The sequence below is a fragment of the Moschus berezovskii genome, chromosome 9, assembly GCF_049115385.1.
Source record: "Moschus berezovskii isolate FMDL1 chromosome 9, NW_MosBer_1.0, whole genome shotgun sequence".
Classification (NCBI taxonomy): domain Eukaryota; kingdom Metazoa; phylum Chordata; class Mammalia; order Artiodactyla; family Moschidae; genus Moschus; species Moschus berezovskii.
The window spans coordinates 85,705,960-85,723,030 of NC_142468.1; the positions used below are offsets into that span (position 1 = coordinate 85,705,960).

The window sequence follows — 17,071 nt, forward strand, 5'->3', positions numbered from 1 at the left end:
GAGGCAAAGAAAGGAATCAGAAACAAGCAGGCTTGAACAGGAACACCTGGAAACCAGAATAGATCTGTGCCTTCACAGTAATGACAGAAAATTACTTCCCGTCTAGAGATCTAGACTCAATTGAGGGGGAGGGCACTTTCACATGTGTCTCAAGTTATCTCCTACCTAGTCATTTTCAGGTAACTACAAGAAAAGAATCTCCAGTAAAATAAAAGAATAAATGAAGAAAGCAAGCATAGTGACCAAGAAACAAGATAGGATGCCTACCCATATTTCCTACCCCCCAAAAAATTAGGGAAAAGTCTAATATAAGGACTATATAATATGCCTTAAACTCTTACGGCAGTCCATATTGGAGCAGGAATGCAGAAGGCTACAGATTTTTAAAAGTTAAAAAAAAACTGGAGTGGACATACTGATATCTGAGCATCGGGAAAACATCCGTGGGTATTTGATGGGGTACAGCAGGCAGAATTCTAAGATGGCTCCAGGATTACTGCCCCCTGGTGGACATTTTCTGCATAAAACTCTCCACCTTCAGTGTGCGTTCAGTTCAGTTCAGTTCAGTTCAGTCGCTTAGTCGAATCCGACTCTTTGCAACCCCATGAACCACAGCAGGCCAGGCCTCCCTGTCCATCACCAACTCCCGGAGTTCACTCAAACTCATGTCCATCGAGTCGGTGATGCCATCCAGCCATCTCATTCTCTGTCATCCCCGTCTCCTCCTATCCCCAATCCCTCCTAGCATCAGGGTCTTTTCCAGTGAGTCAACTCGTCGCATGAGGTGGCCAAAGTATTGGAGTTTCAACTTTAGCATCAGTCCTTCCAATGAACACCCAGGACTGATCTCCTTTAGAATGGACTGGTTGGATCTCCTTGCAGTCCAAGGGACTCTCAAGAGTCTTCTCCAACACCACAGTTCAAAAGCATCAATTCTTCGGCGATCAGCTTTCTTCACAGTCCAACTCTCACATCCACACATGACCACCACCATAGCCTTGACTAGACGGACCTTGGTTGGCAAAGTAATGTCTCTGCTTTTTAATATGCTATCCAGGCTGGTCATAACTTTCCTTCCAAGGAGTAAGCATCTTTTAATTTCCTGGTTGCAATCAGCATCCAGAGTGATTTTGGAGCCCAAAAAAATAAAGTCTGACACTGTTTCCACTGTTTTTCCATCTATTTCCCATGAAGTGATGGGACCAGATGCCATGATCTTTGTTTTCTGAATGTTGAGCTTCAAGCCAACCTTTTCACTCTCCTCTTTCACTTTCATCAAGAGGCCTCTGAGTTCCTCTTCACTTTCTGCCATAAGGGTGGTGTCATCTGCATATCTGAGGTTATTGATATTTCTCCCAGCAATCTTGATTCCAGCTTGTGCTTCTTCCAGCCCAGCATTCCTCATGATGTACTCTGCATATAAGTTAAATAAGCAGGGTAACAATATACAACCTTGACATACTCCTTTTCCTATTTGGAACCAGTCTGTTGTTCTATGTCCAGTTCTAACTGTTGCTTCCTGACCTGCATACAGGTTTCTCAAGAGGCAGGTCAGGTGGTCTGGTATTCCCATCTCTTTCAGAATTTTCCACAGTTTATTGTGATCCACACAGTCAAAGGCTTTGGCATAGTCAATGAAGCAGAAATAGATGTTTTTCTGGAACTCTCTTGCTTTCTCCAGGATCCAGCAGATGTTGGCAATTTGATCTCTGGTGCCTCTGCCTTTTCTAAAACCTGCTTGAACATCTGGGAGTTCACGGTTCACATATTGCTGAAGCCTGGCTTGGAGAATTTTGAGCATGACTTTACTAGCATGTGAGATGAGTGCAATTGTGTGGTAGTTTGAGCATTCTTTGGCATTGCCTTTCTTTGGGATTGGAATGAAGACTGACCTTTTCCAGTCCTGTGGCCACTGCTGAGTTTTCCAAATTTGCTGGCATATTGAGTGCAGCACTTTCACAGCATCATCTTTCAGGTTTTGAAATAGCTCAATTGGAATTCCATCACCTCCACTAGCTTTGTTCATAGTGATGCTTTCTAAGGCCCACTTGACTTCACATTCCAAGATGTGTGGCTCCAGGTGAGTGATCACGCCATCGTGATTATCTTGGTCGTGAAGATCCTTTTTGTACAGTTCTTCTGTGTATTCTAGCTACCTCTTCTTAATATCTTCCGCTTCTGTTAGGTCCATACCATTTCTGTCCTTTATCGAGCCTATCTTTGCATGAAATGTTCCCTTGATCTAATTTTCTTGAAGAGATCTCTTGTTTTTCCTGTTCTGTTGGTTTTCCTCTATTTCTTTGCATTGATCACTGAGGAAGGCTTTCTTATCTCTCCTTGCTATTCTTTGGAACTCCGCATTCAGCTGCTTATATCTTTCCTTTTCTCCTTTGCTTTTCGCTTCTCTTCTTTTCACAGCTATTTGTAAGGCCTCCTCAGACAGCCATTTTGCTTTTTTGCATTTCTTTTCAGATCTGATAGATAAGAGTGCCTGATGAACTCAGTGTGCGTAGAAGGGTTGAATAGGATGGGATGTCACATAGGTAATTAGGTCACTAATCAGTTGACTTTCAACTAATCAAAAGGAAGGTTACCCTGAGTGGTCCTAACTTATTTAGATGAGTCCTTTAGAAGATGAGAAAGAACCGAGAGGGGCTCCTCCTTCTGGCCTTTAAGACAATGCCACTGTAAGTTCCATTCGTTGCTGTTTAATCGCTAAGTTGTGTTCAACTCTCTTGTGACCCCATGTACTATAGCCCGCCATGCTCCATAGCTGAAAGGAAATGAAATCAGCCAACAACCATATGGGCTTTCAGGGAGATGCTGGTCCACAGATAAGACTCTAGCCCCACCTGCCACATTGACTGCTGCCTCATGAGACCCTGAGCAGAAGATCCCGTGAAGGGCCCTGGACTTCTGACTCAAAAAAACTAAGGTAAATGGGTGCTGTTTTACAGCCACCAAAATTGTGGTAATTGTCATACAGCAATAGAAAACTAATACGATGGCATGTGGACAAACCTAAGGGTATCTAAGCAGGATAAACAACTTAGACAGAAATCACACTTCCCCCAAAAGCATGAAAACTTCAGGAGTCAAAGTACTGCCAGGTAGTTTCAAAAATAATCCATTCAGAAATGCCAGAAAGCAGACGTCACTCTGCACAGTGTAACTGGTAAACATAGCCAGAAGTAATCAGGTTTAAAGAGGTAGAGACTAGTTTCAAGTTGTCCTGGATTTTTTAGCTTGTTAAAAAAAAAATTTTTTTAAGTTCAACCAGAGTTTCTCCCTTTAGTTTGAAATTACAATTTTTTACAGCTTGCAAGCAAAGAACAAAAAGGTTTCAAGAATCCTTATAACTTTTGAATGGACAAAAGTTTTTCATGTATATGTTTCATTTCTCAAATGATGCTAAGTAAGGTCCTTGGACCAGCAATATCAGCATCACCTAAGAATTTAACAGAGCAGCAAATTCATGGGCCCCACTTACAGACCTACTGAATCAAAAACTCAGGCTGAAGTCTAGCAGTCTGTCTTTAACAAGCCCTCTAGGTGATTCGAATGCAAGTTCAAATTGAGAACCACTAATCTAGTGTTCATTTCCGCCAATGCCCTGCCATGCTCTCTGGTCTTCCTTCTTAGAGTCAAGAGTTTTCAGCACAGGGTTTTGAGAACCCTGGATATGAATGCCTTCAGGCAGGACATGCTCTCTTCACTTTGCCACAGTCTCCACCAGTCCTTACTGACTTCTACCTTATACATTTATACACTTTTCTGCTCAGCCAATGATAACACTAGAGTTCGGGACCTCTGGGGGAAAAAATTCAGAAAGAATAACAATTTTAAAACTGGATATGATATGGCCCAATGGACTCTTATGAATTCTAGGGAGTTACACAACTGACAGCTGTCTCGTGACTCAGAAATTGTACTCCAGGCTGTCAGTGACCTTTCCACTTGCAGGTCTCATGGTCCAGCATTGAGTTCTAGGAAACATGCTTTAGGATAACATCCCAAGCACTCTTATTCCAGACTGAGCTTCTCAGACAAGTAGACCCTGCCGACTTACGTGTTCTTGAGGCTCATGTGTCCAATAACTACAAAGGCAGTTAACAGGGCTCTGACTGATGGAATTTACACTTTAGAATCAACTTTGGGAATTATACAAAACACATGTAATAATATTTCAGTTCATTCATGAGAAAGACATCAGTGAATCCAAAACAAAATGCAGAGATGTGAGTACACTAAAATCAGAATGCAGTTTCTTTCAGTACCATCTAAAAGGAAAACAAGATATGTTTAATTAAAACTCATTGTCAACTAAGATACTAAGCCTACATTAGACTCTCCTCTTCCTTTTTTTTTAAACTATGAAGGGTTAGAAACCCCACCCTAAATGAGTCTTGGGCTTTCCTGGTGGCTCAATGGTAAAGAATCCTTCTGCCAGTGCAAGAGACGTGGGTTTGATCCCTGGGTCAGGAAGATCCCCTGGAGAAGGAAATGGCAACCCACTCAAGTATTCTTGTCTGGGAAATCCCAATGACAAAGGAGCCTAGTGAGCTACAGTCCATGGAGTCACAAAGAGTTGGACACAACTTAGTGACTAATCAACAAAAACTGAGTCTCCATACATGTGAGCATCCATTTAGGGTGCCCTGAGCTGATGATAAGAGCCCCTAGGAATTAGAGGACACAGCACATGCTCGGCCCCATATAACTGCCCCTATCACCAACTCTGTGGTCGTGAGTTTGAGTGAACTCCAGGAGTTGGTGATGGACAGGGAGGCCTGGCGTGGTGTGATTTATGGGGTCTCGGAGAGTCGGACACGACTGAGCGACTGAACTGAACTGAACTGAACTGAGGCACATCTTCCCTTTGAGCTCTGGCTTCTTATCCACAAAAGTGGAGATTAGAACTAACATTCTGATAACCAACACCAGAACTACTCCTTACTTAAACAAGAAACCATATTTGCTATCACTGGAGTAATTACTTCTTTAGCCAGTTTTGAAAAGAAAAACAAAATTTGAGATAAGTTAAAGTTGATAGAAACACATAAGTATTTATGCATATGTAGGAACAGTGACAGACCCCCTGATAACTTTGTATGGTAGGCATTAGTAATTTTTAATACCCTCACCCTTAAAACCCAAAATAAGTTCTAAAACTTAATCACAAAGAAACTTAAAAGATTTGGAAAGACTCAAAAACAAAATTTCAGAATTGTTGTATCCAAGAAATAAACATGGTAACATTTTAATGAATTTCTTTCAAATCTTGTTATATATACAGTATGTATTTTGTATAGTTGCAAATATATAATTTTGCATCTTGGTTTCTAAGTAACCACTGCACCATCTTTGAAAACACTTTTCAGGCCAGCTTCCTACCACATGAATAGCCTATAGTTTACCCATAGATCATATACTAAATACCCCAAATATACTAATATGCCACCAAGTAAAACTCAGCAGCAATAGTACCATTAATGTCTCACTTCCCTCACATTAACACAGGCATAGCAACAAATATCAATTCAGCATTAATAAAATACTAAATGAAAGCAACAATGAAAACAGACAACTACAATCCCATATATTACCAGCTGAGTAAGGAAAAAGACAGCCCATGAAATCTAGAACCATTTTTTTTCAATCAACAGAACCTCAAGAAAGATAAAAGGGTGATTTGGGAGTCTTCCCATTCAGCTGAATGTATACAGATCCCTGGCAATACTTAGTAAACAAAAGTAGGTGGAATTCTCATTCTGTAAACATCAAAGGAGCTGGCAGGGTAATTAAGCAAAGCACATAAATTTTAATGTTAAAACCCGTACGACAGAGATTCATACCTACAGAGTAAGACAGAAAATGGCAGTTTTAAAAGATAAGCAAAATGGAAGCACAGAAAGGTAAAGGGATAGGCTAAGGGTCAGTCACTCAGTCATGTCCGACTCTTTATGACCCCATGGACTGCAGCCCGCCAGGCTCCTCTGTCCATGGAATTCTCTAGGCAAGAATACTGGAATGGGTTGCCATGTCCTACTCCAGGGGATCTTCCCAACCCAGGGATCAAACTTGGGTCTCCTGCATTGCAGGCAGATTCTTTACTATCTGAGCCACCAGGAAAGTCCAAATGGATAGGCTAGGCCCACTTGAATATTATTATACAGTTGGTTCAAATTAATTGTCCTAAGCTGAGTCATGTATAGACTTACCTTCCACGAAGGAACACAGACAGAAATTTTCTAACGTGAGTACTTTTAAGCTCTTTGATAGTCAAATCCACTTAAGATAACTTCCTAGGGACCATTATTAGGAGCCTAATGAGGGAAACTGAAAGCAACTAGGGCAGAAAATTCCAACTCACAAAAGCCTTATTCAGAATAACAGTTTTAGATTTCTTACATGAAACAGAAAGAAGGCAACACAACTCAAGATTGAGGCATGCTTAAAGCTAAAGATGAAAGGACCCGACCATTTACCATGGAAGTTTATTAGAAAAACAACTGGTACCTCCAACTTACACCCACCGGCTAGGAATCAGGATTTTCCGTACACTAAAAGTGGGGTCTAACTCCCCAGCACCTCTCACCTTACACTGTACATGTGGGCTGTGCTATGATTTAGGTGGTCAGGAAATGCAACGCACAGTGCCCAGAGACATGAACTTGGGCTATGGCTGTAACTGCCCTCCTACTAAAGACAGGGACAAATGAGGAGCAAGTCCTGCTACAGATGGGGTGGCGGTCAAGAGCATTCTCTTCTCAGACCTCTGGACCCTGCAGCATGTGACCACGTGCATCTGGATGTGCATTAGATGTGATTTAAAACAACCTCACAAAGGAGCAAAAGCTGCTTTGATAGGTGTTTAATCTCTAACTCTTGTTCAGTAATTTTATAAAAAGTCCTCGGTTCTTAATACTGCTCTGCCTTGAGGAACTGGTGCCAACTCTTTTCAAAGATAACATGGAAGAGCTTCATGTTTTATGAAAGAACATTAAAAGAAAATGTCCAAAAAGCAAAGCAATTTTTTTTAAAGCTAATATTAGGTGTTAAAGGATTAAAGCGATTTTTCAAAAGTGAGAGAAAATGCAAAAGTAAACTGTACGACAAAGAGAAAGTATTGAGTAGACTGCTAATTTTTTGGATTTTAGAATTTTATTTTCTGATACTAAAAAGAAAATTGACTTTTTGCCATGTGCCAGTAGCTTACCGTTAAAGAGAAAAGATAGTTATGTGTAAATGAAATCCAGATTCTAAGTCAAACGTTTGTTTTACATATCTGAAATGTTTTTAGCTACACCAAAAGGCATATTGGGCTCACAATTAGTCACTGGGGGGAAGAAACCTCACAAGAAAGAATACTTTGGTTTTTTTTCTTTGCAAGGTCATGAAAAAGCAATTCAGTTTTGTGCCTGTAAAAGTAATTCTAAATTATACTTGTCCCTGTAAAATTAATTCTAAATTATACCTATCAGGGAAATGAGATTTTTTAAAACCTTTAAAAAGAAAAAAAAAAATCAATAAAAAATACAAGTGGAGGGTAATGACAAACCACACAATAAAATATAACACATACATGTGATTAATTTCAATCTCTTCCCTAAATAATACTGCTTAAGACAAGCAGCACTGATTCTCATCAATTTCATCTTTTTTATCAGACATTTTATTAGGGAGCACAGAAATGACCAATAGTGTTAGACTGATTTTCCTTTCTTCATTGTAAAACTGCAATTAAGAGCACAAGTTCACTGATAAATGTCTCTTTTAACAGAGTGATAATGCATGTCCTGATTTTATAGTATATATAGAGAGAGGCTGTAAAAATTAACATTTTAACCTCAAAAATTCAGTTCTGTATGATTGTATTCACACGATAAAGACCACCGAATGATTAGCCTTTAAAAAGTTTTACCTACTCTTGAAAGGCCCATTAAGTAAGATTTGGAAACTTCATCTCAATTCTCATAGATGGGCTAAAATGAATATAAATACTGCCTTACCACATGGATTCTTTTGAAATGAAGGTACCTAATGAGCATGAAACCTTATACCATCTTAAAAAGTACTCAACTTTTCAAACCCTAACAGAGAAGTATTTTTGATTTCTAGGAAAATCTCAATCATTCCACAACCATAATCAATCTTGTATACTACAGGGTCACTTTACTGTGTAAGCCACGGGTCATTACAAACATGCAACACAACCAGCAACTGCACGTTTCACTCAACTAAACAGAGCCTGAGAAATAAAGCTATCTAACATGTCTCATATTCAGTCATTTAAAAATTATATCAGGAAACAAATACTTGGAATTCACTTTCCCTACTCTTCCATTCAGTGCATTTGATTAATCAAAAATGACAAAACAAAACCATGGATTAACTACAAATAAATATTTCAACTAAACATCATAGGTTTGGAAAAACAAACACATGGCAGTAGCAATGTTGGACCTTTTGAGACTCAACCACCTTTTCATCTGAAACATTCAGTTTACAACTAAACTCAGTTTACAACTACGTATAAAGACACTTGTGTCAATCCCTTAACTGCCACGAACAACACTCCAGGTAATTATCCTAAATGCACTTTCATGATTCTCCAAAACCCTAAAAAAGAAAAGTCACACTAGTCAGATTTATACTGTGCCTTCACTTCAAAATTATTAAATACATTACTGTACTGAACCAAAATTAAGAGATTCCCCTAAACACACTCTTTATACATTTATATTTTGAAAAGGATTTTTTAGTGTATACACTTACTTGTCCTTGATAGCTTTGCAAGTTGATTGTGAAAGTTTAGTAATTCTATTCTAGAGCCAAGGAAAAAGAAAGAAAATTACAAGTGAAAGACATAAAAAGAGGATCAATACGGATGTTTTTTAAAAGGATTAATGTCTATATAATGTGACTAATCAAAAACGAGACACCTTGTTGGGCTTTTTTGGGGGGTGATGTCTGTGATTCCTTGTTTCTTAACTGAAGCACAGTTGATTCCCAGTGTTTTGTTAGTTTCACGTGTACAGCGAAACATCAGACAAACCCCAATGGAGCGATGTGCTAACGAGACACGTGGCCACAAGCATCCAAAGGGTAACGACCAAGAAAGTCAAAGGAAGACCTTCCATTCAATGTGCCCGTTCAACGGTCTCAGAGCAGGGAAGGCAGGGTTCCTGTTGTTTACTAATTACATAATCACATCCTAACATGCCACCCATAGTCAACAGTCTCTCACTAGTGTCTGACTCTTTGTGATTCCATGGACTGTAGCCTGCCAGGCTCCTCTGTCCATGGGATTCTCCAGACAAAAACATTGGAGTGGGTTGCCATTTCCTTCTCCAGGCTCTCCTGCATTGCAGGCAGACTCTTTACCATCTGAGCCACCAGGAAATTCCTCAAAAAAGAAAACACCAAATACATCATCTTCCACATTCATTCTGTCTCCCAAATGATCCCAGCTCTAACATCTGCTCCCCTCAAAAGTCAATTTCCATATATATGTAAAGTAACCAAGCTTGGCTTGTTGATACCGTCTTACTAACAGCTTCGTGCAAGTACTCAAGTACCATAATCTTGATACTACTGCTCTCATTCAGTTTTGTACTCTGCTGAAAATGTAACTTTCAAAAAGTTTTTATTTTCATTTTAAAACTCTAGGATCTAGTTTTTTACAAAACATTATATATCTTATTTATAAGTTTAAGTAATAATGTCCTACATCTTGGCATGATAACACAATTTGCTATGCCATACAGAGATCATCTTACCTGTCAGCTGACAGTGGATGTCCTAACCAGCCCATCACCACAAAACTGGAAAAGAAAATTTCTCTTCCTCCTTCAAATCTTGGGGCAGGGCGGGGCGGGGGGTGGGGAGGGCGGTGCTCATATAAGCATCATCAACCTCAATACTGAAGGAAAGAGAAGCTGGGAAGCAGGGAGGAAATTGCAGAAGCAAAGTTAAGGAGATGGCAGGATTGGAGGTGGAACAGACTGAAATTTTTTCCACTGCCTGGAAGTGAGTAAATGTCTGTAGGCCCTGGAGGAAAGCCCTGAGGGTCGACGGCTGTTATCCCTGCCTGAATCAGTAGACCAGGGGAAAGCGGGATGGAGCCGAAAGAATAAAAGGAAATAAGAACATAAAGGAGCTGGTTAAAAGTCCTCACTATATGGAACAGGAGATTAGAGCTTAGGGTAAAAGAAACAGCAAGAGTGATCTCGTTCATGTGTAACACGCTATCTGGAAAAACCCTGAAAACAGAAAAGGAGTTCTTTCAAATTTCAATTAAGAGTGAGGGCTCAATTACTCCATTAATAAATTAAAAAATAAACCTATTCTCATGAAAGTTCTCTTTACAAGAAGTTTTTCTCTTTACAAGAAGGCTTTAACAATGTGAGGGGATGGATGTTAGCTGGACCTGTGGTCATTTCACAGCACAGACACAGGCTCCCACATGTTCACTGTAATGCTGTACACCTCACGGTAATACAATGTTGCTTGTCAATTATATTGCAATAAAACTGGGGGGAAAACCCATTCTCAAAACATGCCAACTCGTCTACTCTTCTTATAGTGGATAGCCTCCCAGTAGGTCGATACATATAAAATTACACTTCTGATTCATCACAAGTCAAATAACTTTTTAGCATACAAGGCAAATCTTATCAGCAACTCCATGTACCCTTTAATTTACTTCTTGGGGAATTCCAAAACATTCTCTTTATCTCCGTGCAATTTGTATGCCAGCAAGAAAGTCCTCTTTAAACTCCCAAATTCACTATTCCATGGCCCTTCTGAGTGTGTGGCTCTGCTAGGAACATACCATGCTGCTTCCTGCATTTTGACCTCTGCACATAAAATTAACTTGTCCTTAAAAAAAAAAAAGTCCTACTCAGACAACCACAAACAACCCAACACCATCCCTCCTCTCCTAATACCCTGGAATTTTCCAGGCCTGGCTGGCTATCCACTTCCCCTACCAAGTCATGCTTCATTGTCTAGGTTTGGTGTTTTCACAGGATGCAATGTACAAAGCCAAAATTTAAATATTTAAAACTGTTTTCTCAACCTACTTCCCCGACCCTTCACGTAACTATTTTTCTTAAAATGCTCAGTGGTTCCCAGAGCTAAGAGCAGTGTTTTTAAAAATACCATTGCTAGTCCTGGGATATTAACTCAATTTATTGCGTTTCAACCATTGCTCTTTCTTAGAAATAGAATAGAAATACCAGAGTGCATCACACAAATGGTGTTTTTTCATGATATTTTATCATTTACATATGTGTGCACTAGGTTTTAAGGTAACAATGTATTATCTTACTATAACGGGTCACTGTTCAAAAAAGCTTGAAACAGACCAACTTTGTTTGGTCCACAAGACCCTCTAACTTAAGCCCCGTGTAAGACTCTGGGCCTGTCTCTTGCTGAATCCCATAAAGCCAAGTTCACCACGTCAAATTATTTTGCAGTTCCTTGTCTTAATTCCTGGACACTCAGAGGCAAGTCTGAGTCAGTCTCTTGTGGGGTCACTGCTCCCTTCTCCTGGGTCCTGGTGTGCACAAGGTTTTATCTGTGACGTGCAAGAGTCTGTTTGACTCTTGAAAGTCCGTTTGAGTCATGAAATTAAAAGATGCTTGCTCCTTGCAAGAAAAGCTATGACCAAACCAGACAGCATATTAAAAAGCAGAGACATTACGTTGCCAACAAAGGCCCGTCTAGTCAAAGCTATGGTTTTTCCAAAATTCATGTATGGCTGTGAGAGTTGGAATATAAAGAAAGCTGATTGCCAAAGAATTGATGCTTTTGAACTGTGGTGCTGAAGAAGACTTTTGAGTCCATCCTAAAGGAAATCAGTCCTGAATATTCATCGGAAGGACTAATGCTGAAGCTGAAACTCCAATACTTTGGCCATCTGATGCGAAGAACTGACTCACTGGAAAAGACCCTGATGCTGGGAAAGATTGAAGCACGGAGGAGAAGGGGATGACAGAGGATGAGATGGTTGGATGGCATCACCGACTCAATGGGCATGAGTCTGAGTAGGCTCCAGGAGTTGGTGATGGACAGGGAGGCCTGGCGTGCTGCAGTCCACAGGCTTGCAAAGAGTCGAACACGACTGAGCAACTGAACTGAATTGTCTTAATGCTGTCAACCACACTGTTCCCTCTGCCTTGAAGGCCTCTATTTGTCTACAAGGCTCACCTGTACCCAGTTTTCACTATTTAATACGGATTACCTCCTCCACAAAAGCTTTTTTATGCTTCCCTCAGCATTTAATGCCATACACACACTTACTTTGTATCTCTATGATACCTACGATTCAGTCCCTTAGACATTCCACTCTACTTATTAATTTTAGGCTTGATTGTTGACCCAACTTCTAAACAATACACTCCCTAAGGGAAGGAGCACATTTTACCAGTCTATGTATCAGCAGCACTGAGCTACTCTACGTGGCACATGACAGAGGTTCAAAACAGGTAAAATGAGCAAATAATTAAGACTTCCATCTAACTGCTCTGACGTTAGAAATGGCTGAGTGGTTGCCCTTGCAACAAAGCCCATTCATATTGCAGTGCTGGATCGAGACTTCTGCATCTTAGCCACAGTTCCCGGAGAGCAGCACCCAGCAGCCTGAGACAGAAAGAGATGTCCACTTTGCTCCCAGCAAAGAAGGTTCAGATTGCAATGTGGCAGCACCCACTTCCATGTTTCAGGAAGTTATCTGGGGAAGGCAGAGCAGAGGGTTTCTCCAGGCGTCCACCCGCAGGTGAGTTAAGTCAGAAACAGTGTTATCAACCTTATTGGCAGGGGAAAATCACATTTAAAAAATAACTCACTCTTAATAAGACAGGGGAGGGGATTTTCCCTTGTTGAGGTCAATATGCTGGCAATATGGGCAAAACAAAAGGTAGCATGAAATACCTCATCGAAATTATATCATCCCTGCTGCCTGGTCTAATCATTCCAAAATCGCTCCTGACTCACTGCTCTCTTTTGGAGAAACTACATGGAGGACTGGGGGTCAAACCTAACTCCTCGCTGGGCCTTGGAAGCTTTTCCAAGACTTTACCTAACATACACACTCTCATTTTTAGGGGTTCTGATACACCTGTTTCACAAACCAATCCTTCAACTGTCTTCACTGTAATTAGTTGAGGCAGCATCCAAGACACTGACAGATTCTGCCAACTGTCAGTTTCAGCTGTTCTTTTCCATTTCCACCATAGTTCATAAACTCCTATTACAAGAGCCTTAGATTTGTTTCTCTGCCTGAACTAATCACTCATTTTCTTTAAAAAATTGTTCCTTTTGTTTCAATTTTGCCCCTAGACTTGCAATTATATCCAAAATTAAGGCAAAGGTAAACGTCTATTATGACCTAACATTAGTCAAAAAATACATTCATAAAGTGTGAAACTCTTCATCCACAGTATTAAAGTTTTAGATACCAGTCAGAGTAAGTACTTTAGGATTGCCCAGGTAAAACTTCAAAGGCCATTTAAAGCTCTGTTTCCTTTTGGTTTAAGTAGGTGCAGGAGGCTATGCTTATTCCATACTTATTAGGTACAAACACCGACCAAGTGTGGAAACTTCCACAAATGCCTTCTCTCCAAAACTCAGATGAAAGAAGTCACTGTTAATGAGAAAGAGTCATAGCCCCAGATATAGACAGTAGAAAAATTATGCCATAAGTATTTATTCCTTTGCCTCTCCAGTCAACTTTTAAGAATTTATTAAGGACAAATAAAATAGTTTATAAATATATTTTATTACATTTAGTATGTTAATTGTTTGGGACTTATTTTCATGCTTCAAAGACCAGTGTTCTTTCTACTAAGTTCCTCCCAAGCTTCCCTTAGTAAAACCATGGACATTCATGCAGCTTAAAGGTTGTGGAAAATTGATTTTCTTTCACGATGCTACCACTCCACAGCCTACAGAGAACTCAGCCTTCAGCATGAAAAACTGCCACTTGATTCTTCCTCTCTGACACGTTTTAAACAGAAGGGCTGCAGACTCTCAAGGGAAGCCATATTTCAAAGATTCTGAACAGTAGTTATTTTTCAGTATTTTCTCTTATTAAAATTGGTATAATTCATCCAAAACACTTTTCAAATGCCATTATTTTCCAGCTTACATGCTTAACAACTGCTTAAAGAAAGCAATCTCTCCATCTGAGAGATTTACTTCAAGAAACCAACCAGCAATTACAAAAATAGAAAGAGGAGAAAGAATTCATTTTTACAGACTGGAAAAAAAATTTAAAACTCACCTAAGACTTTCATTTTACAGATAAAAAAACGAGAGTCCACAAAGGCCAAGCAATCTGCCTCAGATCACCAAGCTACTAACAGCAGCACCAGAAATAGAATGAGGTATTTTAATCGCTCTCAGTATCCCAAATCATGCAAGTCATATATACTCTGGTCACCTTGTCATTGAAGTTTTACAAACAAGTATTGCTCTTTCTCATCCATTCCTGATGAAGGGTTCCTACCACATGCATTCTTAACATTTTCAAACTTATTCAAGTTCATAGACTTAAGTTTTAACTCCAACGAAAAGGGCAGTACTATTAAGAAATTTCCTCTGAACATTTTAAGAACGAAAGTTTAGATATGCACACCCCTAAACTGTCAGTGAATTTCCATGTCTATCTTTTCAATCTCTGTCCTTTAACTACACTTCAGATGTCTTTATTCAACCATAAAAAAAAGAAGAAAGAAAATTCTGGAAGTTCCTCTTTGACAAAAAGCATTGAAAAAAAAAATCTGTCAATGAAACAAACCAGATCATTACTCCATTAACATATTACACAGATCTGGATTAAATTAGGAAAAATCACAAGCATTTTTTATCAAGTTCTTGTGTAAAGAGTTAATAAAAGGTTGAAAAACGCACTCTCGTTTGACTTTGGAACTGAAAGAAGGCATAGACCTGACACTGTGAACACAAACTAGAGAGCTGATCCTAAAACCCAAAAAACAGAGAAAGTGCACAAGTTCTTTCAACAAAAAGCGGTTTCCTATTCAGGCTCTGATGTCCAGCTAAGTGCAGGGCACTGTGGAGTCCTTCTAAGACTTTCAGATTTTCGTTTTCATGCCCCCAGTAAGTCAATTCTACAGTTTTTTGCTTTGGCTACTCAAGGGCAAAACAGAGGGCACAGTGAGAACAACAATTCGCACCGGATCCTTTCCAAGGACTGGAGTCTAACCTACCCATTACTTTATAATCGTCCTTTGGGCGCCTGATTATTCTCAAAGTACTGAGAGAATGCAGGGCTTCTCTTTAAAGATACCAGCAACAAAACCGAAGACAACACGACTTTGATTACAAACTGCTGCGGCACTTCGACCGGGAAAGCGCAGAACGTGTGGTCTTCTTAAATATCAGTAATAAAACTATATTCTGGTTACAATAATAGACGTATGTTCCTTAATTACGGCCTCTGGTGTCACTCTACAAAAACAACTTCTTAAAAGGCTAACGCACCTATACTTTTAAACTACAACTAGCTTAGCAAGGTGGCAAAAATGTTTGAAAACCTAAAACAAAGACAGTTCACCACCACCGCTCAATAACACAGACACATAAACAGACTCCAAGGGGGTTAAGCACAAAAATCCTTACCCCATTTTGCCCAATGAAAACTTGCTTGTAAGTTCCTGCTCTTATGCCACGGAATAACTTCCAAATGAATTTCTCCGTCTGTTGTTTCGCAGTTGCGTTTCCACCCCCGAGATCCTTTTCTGGAGGTATTTCAATGTAGCTGAAAATTCAGTTAGTTCCCTTAGGTAAAATTATTTCTCCCTGGGAAATACCAAAACGTTCGAACAGAGGTGGCATTTGCTTATTAGAGTTAAAATGCTGCGCGGAGGAAACGGCGGTCAACTTTATTCCACAAAACGAATCTACGTGTCGGAAAACGCAGAATCCAGCTTCACGGAGTCCTGTAAGACATGAGCTTGGTGGTCATTCCGCTCATGTCCTCCTCCACACTCAGGAAGAACCCAGGTAACTCGGCCTCTTCGGTGCTACTAAGGCTGCGGGTTCAAATTTCTCCACCACACCAGGTTCCTGGGGGTGGAGCGTGCAACCCAATGCGACGTGCACTGGAGAGATCCCTACGAGAAAATAATCCTAAAAGCAGCAATGCCACTGCTTCCCTGCGCTGACATTAGAAAAAAGCTATGTAGAAAAACCTCTTCGACGTGCAAACCCGGCAGCTCGCGACGCGCTCGGCACTCCACATTGGAATCTGTCTTTAATTTTTTTCCCCTTCCTAAGACTGGGAGCAGAGAGGAGGCGGGGAGGAGGAAGAGAAGGCTGGGCAGGATCGATTCACTCTCCCGAGGAGAACACACGGAGCCATTTCCAGGCTGGCAGCAGGCTGGGGGCGCAGCGCACCCGGGGAGCAGCGGGAGGGGGCCCGATCCCACCCCCCTCAGCCCCTGCCCGCCCCCCGCCGCCGAGCACAATGGAGCCTGGCTCCCGCCCGGCCCTTCATTCGCGGCTGCCCCTTGTCCCCCAGTTCCTCGGAGCGCTGCAGGTCCCAGCTCCGGCGGCAGAGAATGAATGAATCAGAGAAGCCAAGCCCCACGCTGTCCCCGGCACGCTGCTCCCCCAGCTCGCGGGAGGGCCGAGCAGCCGCGGAGCACGGGGCTGACGGGTCGACCGGCGCCCGCCCGAGCCGGGGCGGGAGGCTGGTCCCGCGCCGGGGTCCGGGGACCGGGGCTCGACGCCGCCGAAGAGCCGCGGCTCCAGCGCCCCACCCCTGCTCCTCTCCGCTCCCGCTCCGCGCCGCTGCCACACGCCGCCTCACAGCGCCCGGGCCCCGCCGCCGCCTCCTCACACTCCCATCACCGCCCGCCTCCGCCGGACTCCAGCTCCCGCTCGGCGGAGCAGCGCTGGCCCGGCGGCCCGCAGCCCGCCGCCGCCTCCGCCTCCAGCCGCCGCTTCCCGGGTCAGCGCAGCCCGCGAGAGGCGAGCGCGGCAGCGGGGCGGGCTGCGGGGGGCGGGGAGGGGCGGGGAGAGCGGGGAGCGGCGCGGCCCC

The 17,071-nt window shown here is 41.7% G+C and overlaps 1 protein-coding gene across 3 annotated transcripts in view; it reads right to left on the reverse strand.

Moving 5' to 3' along the window:
* The window catches only part of HOMER1 (homer scaffold protein 1), a 161,476-nt gene extending 145,040 nt beyond the window's left edge, over positions 1 to 16,436 (reverse strand). For 2 of the 3 annotated variants that reach the window (XM_088839897.1, XM_055437478.2), the window contains exon 1: positions 15,649 to 16,436. In XM_088839897.1, the coding sequence (XP_088696023.1) occupies positions 15,649 to 15,653 (5 nt within the window). In that variant the 5' untranslated portion in view covers positions 15,654 to 16,436. Of the gene's footprint in view, positions 1 to 10,687; positions 10,737 to 15,648 lie in introns of those variants that run through there. The other variant, XM_088839898.1, reaches the window with a different exon arrangement.
* Positions 16,437 to 17,071: the final 635 nt, after the last annotated feature.